Consider the following 21,152-nt stretch of genomic DNA (forward strand, 5'->3'; position numbering starts at 1 on the left):
GTTCCCTACCGCTAAGCCACAAGAGAAGTCCTTGTTGTCAGGCACCATCAGGTTAACTCTGACTGATAAAGCCTTTGTGTACAACAAAAGGAAGCACTGCTCAGTCCTGTGGCTCCTCACTAATCAGGGCTTTGTTGAGTCCAGGGTTGCAGGCATTTGTGAAAATCCACATCATGGAAGGTTTTCCTGTTTTGCACTTACCCTCTACTTCACCAAGCATGATGTCCTTGTCTAAGGAGTGGTCCCTACTGAAATTATAACCAAAGAATGTAAGATATACTCAATATCCTCACTTCCAAGGATCATTCAGTATGCAAAACATAAAAGGAGAGAGGAGGCTAGATGAAGCACAGTAGCTCAACAACTCTGAGCATCAAAAACCATTCATATATAAAGTGTGAAAATAGCATTATCTTCTTTGACTGTTTTAAGGATTAACTGAATCACTATGGATTCTCAGTATTTATTCTTCAGTAGATTCTCTCAGAGCTGCTCCAAGTGAGATTAAGGTGCTATTTAGAAGACAGAATTTCACTAGCTAACACTTGTTTTACTTCAGCTGTTGAGATTGCTAAATTTTTTTACCATTTTCTTAAGTGCAAAGCCATGATTACTACAAATCCCAGTGTCCCATGAAGGGCTTAATTAACAGAAGTTATGCCACTGCCTTGGCAGTTCTTCCTCCTATGACACCAGCAAGTCCATCGGCGCTGCTGTTGCTAGGGATGTAGGTCATCTTTGTGCCTCTTTGCAGCATGCTTGTAAAGACAGCACTGTGGAAAACCTGCTTCTAACTTTAAATATCTACAGAATGAACCCTATAAATGTGTGCATGCATTAATCTGCTGTCAGGGCCCTTTCTAGAGTACAAAAAGGCAACAGTATCAGTCTAGAGACTAAGGTGCACCTGATCCAGGCAAGGGTCTTCTCAATTACTTGCTATGCACCAGAGAACTGGACAATGAATAAGGATGACAGAAGAATCACTTTGAGTTGTGATGCTGGAGAAGAATATTGAACATACTATGGACTATCACGGGTACAAATAGGTCTGTCCTTAAGAAGGTGAAACCAAGTTTCTCCTTGGAGGAAAGGAATTTGAAGCTCTGTATGGCTGATATACTTTGGGCATGTTGCCAGAAGGGACCAATCCCTGGAGACATCATGCTTGGAAAGGTAGAGAGACAGCACAAGAGTATAGGAAGACCATATGAGATGGATTGACACAATAACTGGATTAATGGGGGTAAGCGTGTTGGAGACAGTGATATTGGCACAGGATAGGGCAGGGATCACTGCTATTGTGTAAAAAATCACTATGAGTCACAGGCAACTCGATGGCACATAACAACAACAATAATCACAATTTGTTTCTAGAACATTGCTTTCTTAACAAAACAGCTTTTAAGCATTAATTATATAGAAAAATGGATTTCTTTTCCAGTCTTTGCAGTTTCTCTTCCCTCCATTCAAAAGCAACCTTTTCTAATCCTTTAAACATTTAGGTTATTTACCCTTACCCATCTATGTTTTACTTAAATGCTTTATACAATATCGTGGTTCAAACAAATTTCTATATCCCATTAAAGACCTGCTTTATAACAGAGAACATAAATTCTCTTTTGTTATTAAGTTTAGTCTATCTGAGTAGTTTCTTAGTCACTTCTTAATCTTTTAATTATGTTTAATTCTGATCCTCAAATGTCATCCAGTTTTACTTTCTTTTGATCATTTCAGCTTTGGGTTACTTTCCTTCGACCAGAATTGGTCCGACCAGCCCTGGAAAGATCACTGAAGAAACTTCAACTAGACTATGTGGATCTTTTCCTTATTCATATGCCTGTTGCTATGAAGGTCAGCATTTTGTCTTCTTCATTATGCTCAAGATTAGCATAGTTATTATACAATATGTACAGTTATTAGCATCTTCATTATTTTAATCTAATTTGACATATTTAGTTCTTACCAAAAGAGTTGGTTAATAATGCTAAACTTTTTTTTTGCTCTTGTTAACAATTAAATCACTGCACTATCAAGATATTTACAACTAAACTCCAGTTTTCAGACAGATTCACTGATCTTACTGCTTCTGTCTTAGGTATTGAGGACATAACCCTGTGTATCTAAGTGATTGTATGTAGTCTTTATTAATAATTAGAGTGCTCAGAAATGCTGAGTTTCAAAAGACAGCTCCTCTGTGCTTCTCTGATCCAACCTCTCACTACAATGAAGGTTTGCCCATCATAGCAGGTATTCTCACTATTTCTGAACTGGGTTACATGATAGAGTTAAAGCATTGATTAATAGTGAATTCCTATCCTTTAAACTGTTGTTGCTCTTAGATGCCATCGAGTTGTAGACGACCTGAGCACTGTGCATAGAATTTCCAGAGGCAAGCCATTTTGGAAGTGGATGCCACTCCTGCTTCCACTAGTGTTTTTAATTTTTTTCTGTCCTTAGGAAATAAATTTCAACCATAAGTAGAACTCATGTTCAGTAGGTCTTGGGGAGTGAGTAGAGGAGTGGTGTGAAATGTTCCTTTCCACGGTCCATCACTGATTCTAAGGTTCTTCCCAGCCACCATTCCTCAGTTACTTAATGCACAAACACACACATGCTTAATAATAACAAGTTCCTGAAAGGTGTATGGTTAAGAGTCTTAGGCAACAGAAAGGTAATTTTTAAAAGAAAATCCTCTTCATTAATTCATACATTCTCTTTATCTCCACGTGTTCCAGGCTGGGGAAGAGCTTATTCCAAAAGATGCCAGTGGAAAATTTCTTTTAGATATAGTAGACATCCGTGACACATGGGCTGTAAGTATTACAACTTGGGATAAAGATAGATAAATCTCCTTCTCAGTGATTCACAGTCTCTGAAAACCCACTGGAGGGTCAGATATGAGTCAGTTCCAACTCGCTAGCAATAAGTATTATACTTCTTCCTAAGAAGTAGTAAAGCCTTCTGTAGAGAAATCTGAGAAATTAACCTGATTTTTAACTATGAGATCATTGGTTAAAATACTACTTAGTGCATTTTAGTGCAAATTAGGCACTGTTTTTTTAAGAATAAAGAGGAAAAGAATAGGTATAATTGAAATCCACATTAGCACATATTTGGTGTTTTGGATATGCATGTATAGTATTAAGAAGACAAGACATGTTTGCATAACAATAAGATCAGCTAGAAAATGATGTATTTAAGGATAAAACTATTTGATCTAGTAAATTTATTGCTCATGATATTACTGTTTTTTTTAAAAGTTCAATGTCAAATGAAAAGCTCATATGACAATAGAGTTTAACCAATATTTTTTTTTTCTCTGCAGGCTTTAGAGAAGTGTAAAGATGCCGGTTTAACCAGATCTGTTGGAGTGTCCAATTTTAATCACAAACAGCTGGAAATGATCCTGAACAAGCCAGAGCTCAAATACAAGCCTGTCTGCAATCAGGTGAGCCCTCCTGTTCTTCACATTTTCCCCCTTAATATTCAGGAGCCCTGGTGATACTGTGGTTGAATGCTCAGTTACTAAATGAAATGTCAGAGGTTTGACCCCAATGGCTGTTCCGTGAGAGAAAGATGTAGCTTTATTTCCAAAAAGATTTGCAGCCTTGGAAGCTCTATGGCTCTTATAATTATACTGTGTCCTATAAATTTCCTGTGACTTGGAACTCTATGAGTTGGAATTGCTAGTAGCAATGGGATGTAGATTGTCATGTTCAGCCAAAGAAGAAGGATTTCCTGAGACTGCTTCTAAAGATGAAGGAAGAAATTTCCCAGAAATTGTTAGCAAATCTTTCTTCATGTGTCATTAAAAGCACACATTGTACCCTTTCTTGATGATGTGTGCCATCATGTTGTAAGTGACCCATAACTAAACCTCTAGTGGGTTTTCAGAGGCAGTAAATCACATGGGAGGAAATTGTTCATCTTTCTCCCAGAGGGAAGTTGGTAGATTCAAATCATGTGCCTTTGGGTTGGCAGTGCAACTTCTTACCACTAGGCCATCAGAGCTTCTGGCAATAGGCTTGAAGATCCTTAGACTAAAGACTAGGTCAGTTTCTGCTGAGGTACAGAGGCTGCACAGGAGAAGAAATGAGCACTGCAGAAAACTACTATAATTTTCTAGAAAGAAATTATAGTAGTTTTAAAAAAAATCTATAAAATGCAATAGGTTTAGAATTTATAAAATATTTTTAGAAAGCAAGCAAACAATGCTAAAATTAAGCACAGAAAAAAATTATAATAATTACTATACTCATCAGGTTAAATTCTAGGTAACCTTGTGATAGGTGTATATTTCCTTAACGACTTTTGCACTCTTTACTATACAAAATTTTAAAGTATGAAAGGTAAAGAGAATGTTTTAATGATCTGCTCCATGTACCCATTGCCAAACTTAAGCAATAATTATCACATATCCAAAATTATTATATATTACTATTATCACTGGATTATTTTAATGCAGACTTTATATTCTCTCATCTGCAATATATTTCTTAAATTGTTGTTGTTGTTTACCGTCAAGTCAGAACTGATCCATAGCTGACCCTCCAGCAGTTTTCAGAGGTAGTCAACGGCATGGGAGGAGATTGTCCATTCTTTTCCCGCAGAGAAGCTGAGCTCTTAAGTTATACAGATTATTTTTATGAAGTAACACTGCTATTATGTCACCCAAGATTTAAAAAATAATAGCTTACAATCATAATCTTTCATGAACATTAAACTTTGTCAAATTGTATCATACTTTTATAGTTGATTTATTCATGTAGGGGATGTAAAAGATCTATACTTTGTAGTGGGCCGATTTATCTCTTAAATTTCTATTTTAATCAATAGATTCAGTCTCTCTCTCAGCCTCATTTTTTATTTCTTCAATTTATTTGTTAAAAATACTAAGTCTTTGCCAATCCATTTGCAATGGATTTTACTGCGCTATTTAAATATACCAGTTGTTCTGCAGGAGAATGGTGGGCAATCTCTTTTTCGTTTTATGGCCTCTGAAAACCAGCTGAAAAGTCAACTATGAGTTGATTCTGACTCTATAGCACATAACAGTAGTATGACATGTTTCTCTGTCTTGATACTTTGTTCACACTTGAGATTGGATCTAAGAACATGAAAATTATGATGATGATTATATCTGGTTGTATACATATGTGCACATGCTATGAATTTTAATAAATATGCTACTATAAAATCCATTGTAGTTAATGTTCTTAATGATGCACAAATTGCCATAATTTAGGCAAGCGAAGTCTGTTTAAGTTAGGTCCTTTCACACATCCTCATTCTCTTAGCTTTACTCTCTTAAGTACAAGAAGGTCTTAAGTCAATTGGTAGCTTCCCTTCCCAGAACAGAAAAAGCCATTTTTCTAAGAAGACTTGGTTTCTTTTGGTGAGAAGTAATATTTAAAGAGTACAATAAGTGCTTTAGAGTCTTTAATTATTTAAAGATTTAATTATTTAAAATAGTCAATGAAAAAGAATTAGAAGAGAATTGACCAATTTTGACAACTGTTAACTTTCCATAGTACCTCAGCAGATTTATTGGGGGGGGGGGCATTACAGAAGTGAAAAATCTAACACGTATATTAATGACATATATTTTATAAAGCATTTAGAATTTCATGACATTTTCAGCCATGTATTCTGATGCTCTTTGGTTCTGACCACTTATAGGTGGAATGTCACCCTTACCTAAACCAGAGCAAACTGCTGGAGTTCTGCAAGTCTAAGGACATCGTCCTAGTTGCCTACAGTGCACTGGCATCCCATAGAGACCCGAACTGGTAATGAGAATATTAGAAACTTAGCCTGTGTCAGTACTTGCATTGATAATGAAACCCTTAAACATTAAATAATTATGTTAAAGAACCAAAAAAGGTAACACATTTAATCAAATATCATAGAATTACTCCAACAACCATCAATATCCTCTTGCTATTGTCTCCCTATCTCCCACCCACTCATTCTAGTAATTATTTTTTAAAGATGTGTTAAATATACCAATGGAATAGAATTAACAACCCAGAAGTGAACCCATCTACTTATGGTCAACTGATATCTGACAAGAAAACAGAACCTATTAAATGGGGAAATGACAACCTCTTCAACACATGGTGCTGGCAAAACTGGGCTTCTACTTGCATAAAACTAAAACAGGATCTACATCTCATACCAAAAGAAGCTAACAAATACAGCCAGAAATGCACAATCTGGAGAGGATAAAACTGATGAATGACCTTCTAAATATTGAATCCCTATGTGCATCAAAACCTTTTTCCAATAGGGTGAAAAGCAAACCTACCAATTGTGAAAAAACATTTGGCAATACGGTCTCAGACAAGGGTCTCATACCAAAAGTTTACAGACTGATAACTCAATTACAAAATGGGCAAAAGATAAGCAAAGATTTTTCACAAAGGAAGACATTCAGATGGCCAACAGACACATGAAACATGCTCAAAATCACTGGCAATAAGAGAGATGCAAGTTAAAAACACAATGAGATACCATCTCACCCCAGTAGCAGTGGCAAAGTTTAATAACACAGTAAGCAATAAATGCTGGAGAGGATGTAGAGAGACTAGAACTTTCATACACTGTTGGTGAGATTGTAAAATAGTGCAAACACTCTGGAAGGCAGTTTGTCATTTCCTCAAAAAGCTTAAATAGAAATTCCATGTGACCTAGCTATTCCACTGCAAGGTATATACCTTTGGCCAATTAGAACTGAAACACAAATGGAAATTTGTACACCAATGTTCACAGCAGCATTATTCCCCATCACAAGAAATGGAAACAACCCAGATGTCCAACCACAATTGAATGGATTAAAAAATTATGGTAATTTACATGATGGAATACCATGCAACACTTAGGAGAAACAATTACTAAAATATTACATAATTTGAGAGAGAAATGAAAACATTATGCTGAGTAAGCTATCTCAGTCTCATAAGGATAAATAATGCAAAAGACCGTTATCATAAAAATAGAAGGATAACTAGTAAAATGTGTATATAGAGGCCCAAAAGGGGAAGGAGGTGGGAGCAGAGAGGGGAGGTGGCAGGGAGAAAAAATCACAGAGGGATGGGGTAAAGGAAATTGTAAAGATCTGGTGGGGATTGACAAAATTATCCCATCTGAAAAGATGGGATTATGGTGAGCATAGTTCAATGGTGAGTAATTTTCTAAATCACAATGTATGGAAAGGATTATATGAAATACAATATCAATGTGCAGAAATGATTGCATAAAACAATATGAATGAAGCAAAGTGTGACACACAATGTGTATGAATTATTTATTTTAGTGAACATTTATAGATATTTTGGATTTCCATTCATTCACTGTTGTATTTTTCTCCCTGCCCACCCCTCCCCGAAGTTCGCTCTTCTCTTTGAAAAGTAAAAGAAAAGTTTCTTCGTTGGTATACAATTCCCCCACCCTGAGTACACTCCGCTAGGCAAGCCAATATTCATTTTTTTTAAAGTAGAAAAAGTCATGTATATAACTTGGAGTAAATAAAATTTCACTGTATAATTTGGCAAATTGATACACTTCACCAAGGAAGACATTCAGATGGCCAACAAGCACATGAAGAAATGTTCAAAATCCCTAGCACTGAGAGAGATGCAAATCAAGACAACCATGAGATATCATCTCACTCCAGTAAGACTAGCAAAATTTAACAGAACAGCAAGAAACAAATGCTGGCGAGGTTGTGGAGAGACTTCACTGTTGGTGGGAGTGTAAAATGGTGCAACCACTGTGGAAAGCATTGTGGCGCATTCTCAAAAAGTTGCAAATAAAGATATCATTTGACCCAGCAATTCCACTACTGGGAATATACCCTAAAGAGACCATAAATGACATCCAAGTAGATATATGCATACCCGTGTTTATCGCACCATATAATCCATACCCCTGTCATACTATGGAAGCATTTGATACTCTTAGATAGTTGTTTGGTGTTTCCTCATAGAATATATATTTATTTGCGACTGGCTTCTTTTACATTCTTAATGTCCATGAGATTTAGCTGTATTATTGTGAGAATCTTTGTAGCAGGAGAGGAAGATCCTGGATGACATGGATTGACATGGTAACCGGGGCAATAGGATTAGGTGTGTTGGAGTTAGTGAGACTGGCTCAGGACAGGGCAGGGCTCTGAGTATAGGGTCGCTGTGATTTGTGGGTGACTCGATGGCACATAACACCACCACAATATTCTATTGCATGGACATATACACACAAATTGTTTACGTGTATTCATATGTTAATTTTAGCGGTTCCTAGTTTGATTTAGTTATGATAAATCTCTATGAATATTCATGAATATTATGTTATATTTTAGTTCTTCCCTGATCATACCATATACTGACCACTTCTCTCAATGTCTGGATAATTTGAGAGAACACATACCAGATTTGTAGTGCTAGATCTTTTGTGTCTCTGTTTTATTTTGTTTTCTGCAGGATTGACAAGGATATCCCACATCTCTTGGAGGAGCCAATCTTGAATACCATTGCCAAAAACCACAACCGAACACCAGGCCAGGTTGCCTTGCGTTATCATCTGCAGCGAGGTGTGGTGGTCCTGGCCAAGAGCTTCAATGAGAAGAGGATTAAAGAGAACTTTCAGGTAAAGACCAGACGGTGTATCTCCCGAGTGAGAACTGGCACTATGCTGCAGGCAATCTCCCTTGTCTTTCAGCATGTACTCATGTTGTCATGCATTCACAAGTATTTCCATGTGTTAGTGGAAAGGAGAAGAAAGTACCTTGGACTTAGAATTATAAATGTTATAACCAGAACCTTCTTGGCCTGGCTGTACCACTAACTAGACCCTCAATGAGATGGATTGATAAGACCTTCAATGAGATGAATTGATATTGTGGTTGCAACAATGCTTTTAAACACAGCAGAGATCGTGAGGCTGGAGCAGGATCTAGTGGGTGCCAACGTGACAGCACCTAACAAACAACAAGAGTTGCGTGTGCATTGAGCAAATGTCTTCTGTTTTTATATGCACAAAGTAAAAGACTTTAAGGATATTCATTCATTTCTATCACCTTCTCTATTTCACAAATTCCTATTTGTATTTCAAGATCACACTCTGGGCTAAACCTCAGGACACTCTGCAGTTCCTGGCCACCACAGAGCTAAGCATGGCTGTATTAAGTGATCCTCTCCTCACTGCATAAAAGTGTTAGTTTCTATGTCAGTATGGCTTCTAGACCGTGAGATCCTATATTGTAGTGACTCTGTCTTTCATCATCTTTTCAGGCACACTTCTTGGCCAGCAGGGACCTAGATATGAATTTATAGCCTGACCAAACTTGCAAACAAATAGATAAATTTATTTTTTTAAACCATTTTTTACATATAATCAACTGGTCAATTAGATTCATCAGTAGACTTCAACTTATTTCTTTGTGCTGTTATTAGAACTTTAAAAACTACAAACCTCTCTGCTATTTTAAAACGACAGCTTTTTTTTTTTTTTTTTTTACTTATTTACAAACCCTTGTGTCGAGGGCTGACTTTCAGTAGATCGCAGCGAGGTAGCTGCTCTGCTACGTACGAAACCCCGACCCAGAAGCAGGTCGTCTACGAATGGTTTAGCACCAGGCTCCCCACGAACGTGCGGTGCGTGACGGGCGAGGGGGCGGCCGCCTTTCCGGCCGCTCCCCGTGTTCCCGGGACGGAGGGCGCTCCGCTTAAAACGACAGCTTAAAATGTCAACATTATTATTTGCAAAAGAAGACATTTTCAGCATGTTATTTGTAATATATTTGATTCAAAATCTTGATGTTCTAGATTTACTTTATTCAATTTGCTTTTTATTTGAGTATTTATAATCATGTTAGTTTTTCACATAATCATTCATAGACCTTTTGTCTTACAACATTAATTACCATTGATTAATGTAGTTAATTTATGAGAATATATCTTGTCAACGCCCTATTGAATGTTGCCGTTTTATTAATCCAACTTTTCTATTTGTTAATTTTACTTCCGGAAGGAGGAGTGGCATCCACTTCCATAATAGCTTGCCTCCGGAAACCCTATGAACATGGAGAGAGGATGAAAGGCACACAAGCGTCAAGGACTCTCCTTCATAGGGTCGCTATGAATCTCCTGAGACTGGATGGCACTTAACAACAACAACAACAACAACAACAACAACAACAACAATTTTACTTCCCTCTCCTTTCCTTCCAATCTCTATTTAACCTTCAAGATTGGTTCTATCTAAGACTTTCCTCAGCATTTTATAATAGTGGTCTTATACCAGACTTATCCCTTTGTAACTGACATATGCCACTCAGCATAATTTGTTCTATATTTAGGTATATCAATTTATTTTTAATAATCTAATTAGTAAAGCTATATATCATTTAGGGCTTCAATCAGGTCATTCCACTTCTACCCATTGCTAATAATTTACATTTCCCTATAATCTGTATTAAATCAGTATCAACATTTCCAAACAAGTTCTTGTTAAAGAATAAGTTCTGATTCAGTATACCTGGGGCACGAATGCAAATTATCAGCAGGTGGTCACCCTGAATGAATTGGTTCAAGACCTGTAAAACCAGTCAGAAAAAAAGAAAAGTATCTCTTTTTATTTTAAAATTTAATATCTCTAGGACAGTCACATTACCTCTGAATTATATTTTAAATGTTGATGATGGATAAATATTGAGTGGATAGATAGATGTTGTTGTTATGTGCCATCGAGTCACCTGTGATTCATAGTGACCCTATGAACAGCCCTAAACCCTGCTCTATCCTGTGCTAGTCTTATTGTTTCTGATACACCTACCCCATTACCCCCATTGACTCAGTCACTGAATCAATCCATCTCATCAAGGGTCTTCCTCTCCTGCGTGGTCCCTCCACCCTCCCAAGTATGGCATCCCTCTCCAAGGACTGGTCCCACTGTGCAACACGTCCAAAGTATGTCAGCTTCAGAATCCTTGCCTCCAAGGAGCAGCTTGGTTTCACTCTCTCTAGGATCAACCTATTTGTTCTCTTATTAGTCTATGGTATATACAATACTCTTTTCCAACACCACAGCTCAATTCTAAGCATCAATTCTCAAAGGTGTCAATTCTCCTTCTATAATCCCTAGTCATTGTCCAGCTTTCTGATGCATAGCAAGTAATTGCAAAGACCATGCGGGGGGGGAGGGAGAGAGAGAGAGGAGGGAAAAGGAGAGGAGACAGAGTTTTTAGTTTTCAAATAAATCTGTCCCTTGGAAGAAATAATGAGCTTCCCCCTCTAATATTTCTTAATGAAGATCTCTGCTTTGCTATTTAGGGATGATGTTTCATCAAATACAAGCAGCCTTCAGGTTACAAATATCTGATTTATAGACACTCTTATTGCCCTTTAATGGTATGTGTTTTCTCACTTTGAAATGACTGAACTTTGATAACTTCTTTATCACAGTCACTTTTACTTCATGTGCAATGTGCAGCTTTTAAATAATTTTAAAAGACTCGGAGCTTTCCCTTGTGCTATAGTAGGCTAAATAAGAATTGTTTTGTTTTGTTCCAAGTTATCTGTGAATTCTTAGACATGGGCGTGGATTTTATTTGCAACCCAGGATTGCATGTAAGAATAAGTTCAGATTTAAATAAGGACTTTATTCAACAAAGCTACTTCAATCCTATAAATACATGACTTATAAGCAGCTAAAAATCAAGCAGACAGGGTTTTCCTTTCATAGAGAAAAAAAAATGTTATAGAACTGAGTGTAGGAGAAGGAGAGGGGATGATGTGGTTGAAGTTCAGCAATTGAACAGTTGATTAGGGATTATTTTTTTCCTGCAATCAGTGGATTCTCAGGAAAGACTTTTAAAGAAGTATTGCTCTGCACTTGAATGCTTGCTCAAGTTAAAAAAGGAGTCTAGGCTAAAGATCCCTGGGGAGATTAATTTAGCTTGTCAAGTTCCAAAGAAAATCCATTGCTAAAGTGTCATGCCTATTCTAACTCATGACAGCCCTAGACTGGTGTGCATTGTCCAATTATTCCATTTTTCTTAAGGTGGTTGTTGCTATTGTTACTTGTCATTGAGTTGAGGATGATTCATAGTGACCCTATGAAGAAAAGACCTGAAGTCTTTCTGTAACTATTATCATTTCTCAAAGTTCATAGAGTTTCCATAGGCATGTTTTTTTAGGAAGTGGATGCCACTCCTGCTCCCAAACCTATCTTAATCTTGGAGCTCCACCAGTGTCCACTGTGGATAACCATTATGGCATTCAACACTCCAATGGCAGAGAATTCAGCATCATAGCCACTTTAAATGTTGTTGTTGTTGTTGTTATGTGCCGTCGAGTCGTTTGTGACTCATAGTGACCCTATGTACAACAGCCCTAAACCCTGCTCTATCCTGTGCCAATCTCATTGCCTCTGACATACCCATTCCGATTACCCCAGTCACTGAATCAATCCACCTCATAGAGGGTCTTCCCCTCCTGCGCTGTCCCTCTACTCTACAAAGCAAGATTTCCCTCTCTAAAGACCTGTCTCTCCTTACAACATGTCCAAAGTATGTCAGGCAAAGCCCCAGAATCCTTGCCTCCAAGGAGCAGCCTGGTTTAACCCTCTCTAGGTTGAATCTGTTTGTTTTCTTGGCAGTCCATGGTACATTCAATACTCTTCTCCAGCACCACAGCTCAAAGGCATCAATTCTCCTTCTATCCTCCCTAGTCATTGTCCAACTCTCTGATGCATAACAAGTGATTGCAAAAACCATGGCCTGTATCAGGCGCACCTTAGTCTCCAGAGAGACACCGTTGCTCTTGAGTACTTTAGAGAGGTCCCTAACCGCAGATTTCCTCATCGCAATTAATAAGTATAAAAGCCTACATGATCATTTTTGCTCCTCTCATATTCTCTAAGTCACCTGACAACCTTTCAATCAAGTAACAAACCACAGAAAGGAGAAATCATTTCTCCTGTCTTTATTGTACTAACTTCTGGAAAGCCTAATGTGGGAGTATTTCCTTGAGGGAGTCAGCAAAAGGAAGGGTTCTTAAAATAAGATTTAAAAAAAAATAAATACAGGAAAATTCACTTAAAAAACTGGAACTAATGTATGCCTTTCTCAGGAGAAGTAGATCAGAACAGGAACAGAAGTTGAAAAAACTTGTTAGAACTCAGAATACATTTGAACCTTTCAAAATACTAATGGAAGCTAGGGATCTGAAAAATGTTTCCCTTAATGCTATTCATTGTCTCTTTGGGTATATTGTCAGAAAAGCCAGTCCTTGGAAAAAGACATCATGCTGATAAAAGCAGAGGGTCAGAGAAAGAGAAGTAGGTCCACAACCAAACAGACTGACACAGTAACAGCGTATATTGAGCATAGCATAGAGCTTGAGGATGGTGCAGGATAGGGTGAGATTCAGATCTGTTGTTTATAGGTTTGCTATGAGTTGGAGTTGACTAGATGGCATCTAACAGCAACAACAACAGCATTGTCATACTTGTCTCTACCTCTCTTGAAAATTCTCATATTCCCTCCTGCATATTCATATTTCACTCAAAAGCCAGTCTGCTCAGGGAACTTCCTTAGGAGAAAGTTTAATGTGATTTTCCTCCTCTCTCTTCTTTCCAGGTTTTTGACTTTAAGTTGACCCCAGAGGATATGAGAGCAATTGATGGCCTCAACAGAAATTTTCGATATGCTAAATTAGAACAGTAAGTGCCTCTCGTTACTTTTCACTAACTTTTTTCAGTAGTAATCTGGGTAGCAAAGAAACTTGTTAGGTACTGTCAAGATGCGTAAAACTCATAGTGACCTTATGAACAACAGATCTGAACTCTAAATTAAGAAGACAGGTCTTATTTGGGGCATAGAAATAAAATAGGGAATTTTGTGTATATTTCAAACCAGAGGTTCCCTACAGGGATCTATTTCTGACCAACAACAATGTGAGTGGACTTCAGGCCCCCAGATTACGTAAAATTGCCAGAGTTTGCATCACTGTGAATTCTCTTCTTTATGTCTTCACTACTTGTCAGACAGGAGAAAAAGGGAGAGTCTCTTCTTATTATGTTACAGCTTGGAGGGTCATTAGAAGCACAATTTCTGAAACAGAAGTATTCAGATGAACTATTCAAAGAAATTAAATTGAAAAAATAAGTTATAGAAAATAAAAAAGAAACATTAAGAGTAATTTCTGAATAATAAGCATTTTTTATTATTTATATTACATTGTTGTTATAAGCTGTGGAGTCTCAACTGACTCCTAGCTGGCCCTTCAGCTTTTCAGAGGCTGTAAATCTCAAGGGAGGATATTGCCCGTATTGTTTGCTAACAGCAGTTGATGGATTAGAATGCCATGCCTTTGGGATTGCTGCACTTCTTACCCATAGGACACTGGAGCCCTCTGGTGGCCTTAAGCAATAGTCACATTTAAAAAAATTATTATTAACATCTACAGAGATTTTGGAATTCCATTCATTCATTGTTGCACTTTTCTCCCCACCCACTCACCCCCACCCCTTCCCCTAGTTCGCTCCTCTCCTTGAAAAGCAAAAGAAAAACTCCTTCATTGGTACACAATCCCCCCCACCCCGCATATCCCCACTCCCACCCCAAGTATACTCCACTCTGCAACCCTCATTCTGGACTCTTATGATAATCATAATGCCCTAAAATATATTAATTTTAAACTATTCTCTCCCTCATCGGCTTCATTGTTTTTACAGGAATAGTTAGACATACATTTTAACTCTTAAATAGATCAGAAACAGAAACTTCTTAGTGGATACTCTGTCACTGAGAGGGTCTTAGTGGATATTTATTTTCTGAATGAGTGGATAAGGGCTGAATAATCTTTACTACCATCGTTCTTGTAATCTAAGGACAAAATATATCTGGGCTTGGATGACCAAAACATTTCTTAGTAATGTTATAAATAGTTCTTATATTCTATACAACTTGCAATATAAACGAGCCACATGCTACTATTGTGCTTGTGTACTTGTAAATATGGAAATTGGACATGCTTGTGGCATTTACTCATTGATGAATGATCTTGCATTTATGCATTCAAGGAATAGAAATAAGGGTATCATCATAAAAATGTGACATGCAAGTACTTTCTGTTATTATAGAGCAGTTTTGTCAGCATCAATACCTCAACCTTCAAAAAACTTTAATTATTAAGCTGAGAGTTTAAGGCCATGCTGACTATTACATTTAGAGAAATTTGAGTGTATGGAGACAGAGGTGATAAATTACTGTCCTACTTCTATTTTCAGTGCTGTTGATCACCCTTACTACCCATATTCTGAAGAATTTTAACCACAAACTATCAACTTCTATTGACCACATTTTCTACCAGAATTTCCTGCATCTGGTTGGTGAAGAGATGTGTTCTGTATTACATGAAGGTGATTAGAAAGTAGTATATGTTCTCAGGGTTATTTGCTTTCATTTCTTTTATTTGATGAATAATAAATACTGCAAAATAAATATGCTTTTTTCTCTTGTTTATTAAAGTAATACACTTTGTTGTTATGTGCCATCGAGTCACCTGCAACTCTAGCAACCCTATGTACAACAGCCCTAAACCCTGCTCTATCCTGTGCCAGTCTTATTGTCTCAGACACACCTACCCCAATTACCCCAGTCACTGAATCAATTCATCTTATCGAGGGTCTTCCTCTCTTATGCTGATCCTCTACCCTCACAAGCATGACATCTCTCTCCAAGGACTGGTCCTTTCTTGCAACATGTCCAAAGTATGTCAGACAAAGCTTCAGAATCCTTGCCTCTAAGAAGCAGCGGGTTTAACCCTCTCTAGGATGAATCTGTTCATTCTCTTTGCAGTCCATGGTATATTGAATATTCTTCTCCAACACCACAGCTCAAAGGCATCAATTCTCCTTCTATAATCCCTAGTCATTGTCCAGGTATCTGATGCAAAGCAAGTGATTGCAAAGACCATGGCCTGTATCAGGCACACCTTTGTCTCCAGACTGACATCATTGTTCTTCAGTACTTTGGAGAGGTCTCTAACAACAGAATTTCCCAATGCAGTATGTCTTTTAATTTCCTGACTATTGGTGCCAAGAGTGTTGATTGTGGAGCCAAGCAAACTGAAGCTGTTAACAATCTCAGTCTCTTCACCATCTATCATGATGCTGCCAATTGGTCCAGTGATGAGAATCTTTGTTTTCTTGATGTTGAGCTTCAATCCATATTGAAGGCTGTAGTCTTTGACCTTCTGCAGCAAGTGGTTCAGGTCCTCCTCAATTTTAGCAAGCAGGATTGTGTCATCATTGTTGTCATTAGTTCCTGTCAAGTTGACATAGTGACCCTATGAAGAACAGACTTGAACCCTGTCCTATCTTGTGGCATCCTCATCACCTCTGACATACTTGAGCCCATTGCTTCAGTCACTGAGTCCATCTGTCTCATTGAGTTCTCTCTTTTGCTGACCCTCACCCTTACCGAACATGATGTTCTTGTCCAAGAGTATTCTCTCCTAGATGTGGTGAGATGGGGACTCTTACACTGTTGGTGGGATTGTAAAATGGTACAACCACTCTGGAAGGCAGTTTGGTGATTCCTCAAAAAGCTGAACATAGAAATTCCATATGACCCAGCTGTTCCATTGCTTGGAATATACCCCAAGAAAAATGAGAAATGAGGCTCAAATACAAACTTTTACACCAATGTTCATAGCAGCGTTATTCATCATTGCAGAAACATGGAAACTGCCCAGATGTCCAACCACAAACATATCGATTGAAAAGTTGTGGTACATTCATACAATGATTTTGTAAATTACTACCTAACTTGGGAGAGCCTGGAGAGCATTATGCTGAGTGAACTAACAGTACCACAAGAACAAATACTGTATAAAACCATTATTGTAGAATAAATATGAGGATCCAAGGCAGGGAGGTGGGTGGAAATGGGGGGGGGAGGAATGGTGAGGGTTAAGGGGCTTAATTATCATATTGCACAATTCGATGGGTGGGTAGGTGAAGGAAATGGGAAGGATCTTTTGTGAAGAACAATGTATTTAAATTTTGTAAGTAAAAAAAAATTGTAAGTAAATCAGAATCAAGTAAAAAGTAAAAAGAAAAGAACAATCTGTCCTAGAAACATGTCCAAAATATGAGAGATGAAGCTTTACCATCTTTGCCTCTAAGGAGTACTCTGTCTGAACTCTTTGTTTGATAGTCCATGGGATATTCAGTACCCTTCTCCAACATTATAACTCAAACCCACTAATTCTTCTGTCATCTTTAGTCATTGTCCTTCTATCAGATGCATCACAAGTGTGTGAAAAGATCATGGCCTACATCAGGTGCACCTTAATCCTCAAACTGAAATCTTGCTTTTCAATAATTTGGAGAGATACATGATGAAAGATTTTCCCAGTGCAATATGTTTCTTGATTTCCTGACTGCTAAATTTTCAGATGTTCAAATTGGGTTAAGAAAAGGATGTAGTACCAGGCATATCATGGCTGATGTCATTTAGGTTTTGCTTGAAAGCAAAGAATACGAGAAGAATGGCCATTTGTGCTTTATTGACTATGCAAAGGCATTTGGCAATGTGGATTCTAACAAATTATGGCTAACATTGAGAAGAATGGAAATCCCAGAGCACTCAATTTTGCTCTTGCAAAACCTATACCTCGACAGAGAGGCTACCTGCAAACAGATCAGAGACCAATAAGTGGTTTAAAATGAAGAAAAGGGTACATCACGTTGTAGCCTTTCTCCATACCTATTTAACCTGTATTTTGAGCAAATTATTCAAGAAGTTGGATCTAAGAATTTTGCCCTCACTGTCAAATTTATGTAGGATTCAAGTTGTTGTTGTTAGGTGCTTTTAAGTCAAGCACAACCCATAACAACCCTGCCATCTTCACAATCTTGGACATACTCGAGCTTGCTGCTGAAGTTACCGTGTCAATCCATCTGGTTAAGTATCTTCTTCTCTTTTGCTGACCCTCCACCTTTCCAAGTATGATGTCCTCCTCCAAGGAATAGCCTCTCCTAGCAACATACCCAAAGTGTGTGAGATGAAACATTATCATTTTATAAAAGGTGCATATCTGTTTGTTCTTTAGCATCTATGGGATATCCAGTACTCTTCTCCAACAACACAACTCAAAAGCAACAATTCTTCTTCTGTCGTCCAAATTCATGCTCTCAGACGCATAGCATGTGATTGAAAAGACCATGGCCTGCATCAGGCTTACCCTAGTCATCAAACCGACATAATTACTCCTCAATAATTTGGAGAGGTCCTTGATTACAGACTTTTCCAGCGCAATACTTGGAAGACTTTTCCAGTATTCTGATCTGATCACTGCTAATACCAACGGTGTTGGTTGTGAATCCAAATAAGATGAAATTGTTGATAGTTTTAAACTTTTCTCCATCTATTATGATGTTGCTTGTAGCTAGGAGGGGGAAACTTACATTTTTTTGACATCGCAATGCAATCTTTATTGAAGGCTACATTCTTTGATCTTCTGCAACAAGCACTTCCTGTCAGTGCTCCTCACTTCCAACAAGAAAGCGTGTGTCATCTACACAATGTAGGCTGTTGATAGGTCTTCCTCCAATCTTGATATCAAATTTTTCTTCATAATGTCCAGCTTCTTGAATATTTCGCACATTATACAAATTGAATAAGAATACAGAAAGGATACAACCCTTCTTACTTTTAAACCATGTAATGTTCCCTTGCTATGTTCACATAATAGCCTCTTGGTCTAGTTATAGCTTTCACTTGAGCACCATTAAGTGTTCTGGGATTCCTGTTCTTCTCAATGTTAGCAATAATTTGTTATGATCCATGTAGTCAAATGCTTTTGCATAGTCAATAAAGAACAAATAGACATCCTTCTGTATTCTTTGCTTTCAACAATGTCCATATGACATCAACAATAATATCCCTCATGCCTTGACCTCTTCTGAATTCAGATTGAATTTCTGGTAGTTCTGTCTCTACGTGCCATTCTATCCATTTTTGAGTGATTTTTTTTGAGCAGCATTTTACTTGCATGTGACATTAATGATACTGTTTGATAATTTCGACATTCCCCTGGATAACCTTTTCCTGGAATGAGAATAAATATGAATTTCTTGTATTCAGATGGCCAGGCAACTCTCTTCCAAATTTCATGTAAATCAGCATCTTCAGGGTTGCATCTGTTAGTTGAAACGTATCAGTTGGTAGACCATTGATTCTTGGAGCATTATTTTTTTTTTTGCCAATGCTTTCAATGCAGCTTAAATTTCTTCCTTCATTATCATTGGCTTTTCATCATATGGTACTTATTGAAAAACTTCAGTGCCTGTCTATTCTTTTTGGTATAGTGATTATGTGTATTCCATCCATCATCTTTTCTAAAAAAATTATTAAATTTTATATTAAAATATATATACAAATCTGTGTACATTGTGTTTCATACTTTCCTTCATTCACATTGTTTCATACAATAATTCCCATACATTGTGTTTGTTTGTTTAAATAAATTTTTTTATTTTATACTGGTTTACTTAAAAAGTTCACATTGTTTTTCACATCTGATCTTTCTGAATTCTTTACCCATTCCACCCTCCGCCCATCAAATTGTGTGGTGCTATGATTAACACCCCCATTTTCACCTCTCTGCTCCCCCACGTCCCTGCCACCCTTAAATCTTTATACACATTTTACCAGTTATCTTTCTAATTCTATAATAATGGTATTATTTAGTATTTTTCCTTCTGGGACTGAGTTAGTTCACTTAGCATGATGCTCTCCAGTCCCTCCCAAGTTAGGAAGTGATTTTCAAAATCATTGTTCCTTGTGCTCGCTTTGGCAGCACATATACTAAAATAAGAATGATACAGAGAAGATTAGCATGGTCCCTGCACAAGGATGAAACGTAAAATCCTTGTTCCTGCATGCTATATAGTATTCTATCATGTGAATGTATCACAATTTGTCAATCCATTCAATTGTGCTTGGATATGTGGACTGTTTCCGTGGTCTTGAGATAGTGAATAATGCTGCCATGAACACTGGTGTACAAATCTCCATTTGTGCCCCAGTCTTAATTTTCTAGGAGTATATTCCAAGCAGTGGAACAGCTGAGCCATGTGGAATTTCTATATTCAGCTTTTTGAAGAAATGTCAAACTGTCTTCCAGAGTGGTTGTGCCATTTTACAATCCCACTAACAATGTGGATTGAGCCTACAATATGGATTGAGGCTCAATGTCAAGAAGACAAAGATTCTCACCACTGGACCAATTGGCAGCATCAGGATGGATGGTGAAGAGATTGAGATTGTACACAGCTTTAGTTTGCTTGGCTCCATAGTCAACAGTCTTGGCACCAGCAGCCAGGAAATTAAAAGGCGCATTGCCATGGGAAAGTCTGCTGTTAGGGACCTCTCCAAAGTACTGAAGAGCAATGGTGTCTCTCTGGAGACTAAGGTGCGTCTGATACAAGCCATGGTCTTCGCAATTACCTGTTATGCATCAGAGAGTTGGACAATGACCAAGGAGGATAGAAGGAGAATTGATGCCTTTGAGCTGTGGTGCTGGAGAAGAGTATTGAGAATACCATGGACTGCTAGGAAAACAAACAGATTTGTCCTGGAGAGGGTTAAACCGGGTGGCTCCTTGGATGCAAGGATTCTGAGGCTCCGTCTAACTTACTTTGGACATGTTGTGAGGAGAGACCGGTCCTTAGAGAGGGACATCATGCTTGGGAGGGTGGAGGGACGGCGCAGGAGAGGAAGGCCCTCTATGAGGTGGATTGATTCAGTGACTGGGATAATTGGGATGGGAGTGTCAGAGACAGTGTGATTGGCACAGGACAGAGAGGAGTTTAGGGCTGTTGTACATAGGGTCGCTATGAGTCGCAGGCGACTCGACGGCACACAACAACAACAACAACAACACCTAACAATGTAGAAGAGTTCTTATCTTGCCATATCCTCTCCAACATTTATTACTTACTGCCTTGTTAAACTTTGCTATTATTGCTGGTGTGAGATGGTATCTCATTGTGGTTTTGACTTGCATCTCTCATATTGACAGTGATTTTGAACATTTCTTCATGTGTCTCTTGGCCCTCTGGATATCTTCCTATGT

The 21,152-nt window shown here is 37.9% G+C and overlaps 1 protein-coding gene across 1 annotated transcript in view; it reads left to right on the forward strand.

The window, feature by feature from the left end:
- Positions 1–15,337, forward strand: part of LOC102849219 (prostaglandin-E(2) 9-reductase-like) — a 29,076-nt gene extending 13,739 nt beyond the window's left edge. The window contains exons 3-9 of the mRNA XM_006903069.1: positions 1,738–1,854; positions 2,739–2,816; positions 3,329–3,451; positions 5,683–5,792; positions 8,484–8,649; positions 13,643–13,725; positions 15,295–15,337. Coding sequence (XP_006903131.1) covers positions 1,738–1,854; positions 2,739–2,816; positions 3,329–3,451; positions 5,683–5,792; positions 8,484–8,649; positions 13,643–13,725; positions 15,295–15,337 — 720 coding nt within the window. The remainder of the gene's footprint in view (positions 1–1,737; positions 1,855–2,738; positions 2,817–3,328; positions 3,452–5,682; positions 5,793–8,483; positions 8,650–13,642; positions 13,726–15,294) is intronic.
- Positions 15,338–21,152: the final 5,815 nt, after the last annotated feature.

Source organism: Elephantulus edwardii, unplaced genomic scaffold (assembly GCF_000299155.1).
Source record: "Elephantulus edwardii isolate Elephantulus edwardi_28Jun2011 unplaced genomic scaffold, EleEdw1.0 scaffold00505, whole genome shotgun sequence".
Lineage (NCBI taxonomy): Eukaryota > Metazoa > Chordata > Mammalia > Macroscelidea > Macroscelididae > Elephantulus > Elephantulus edwardii.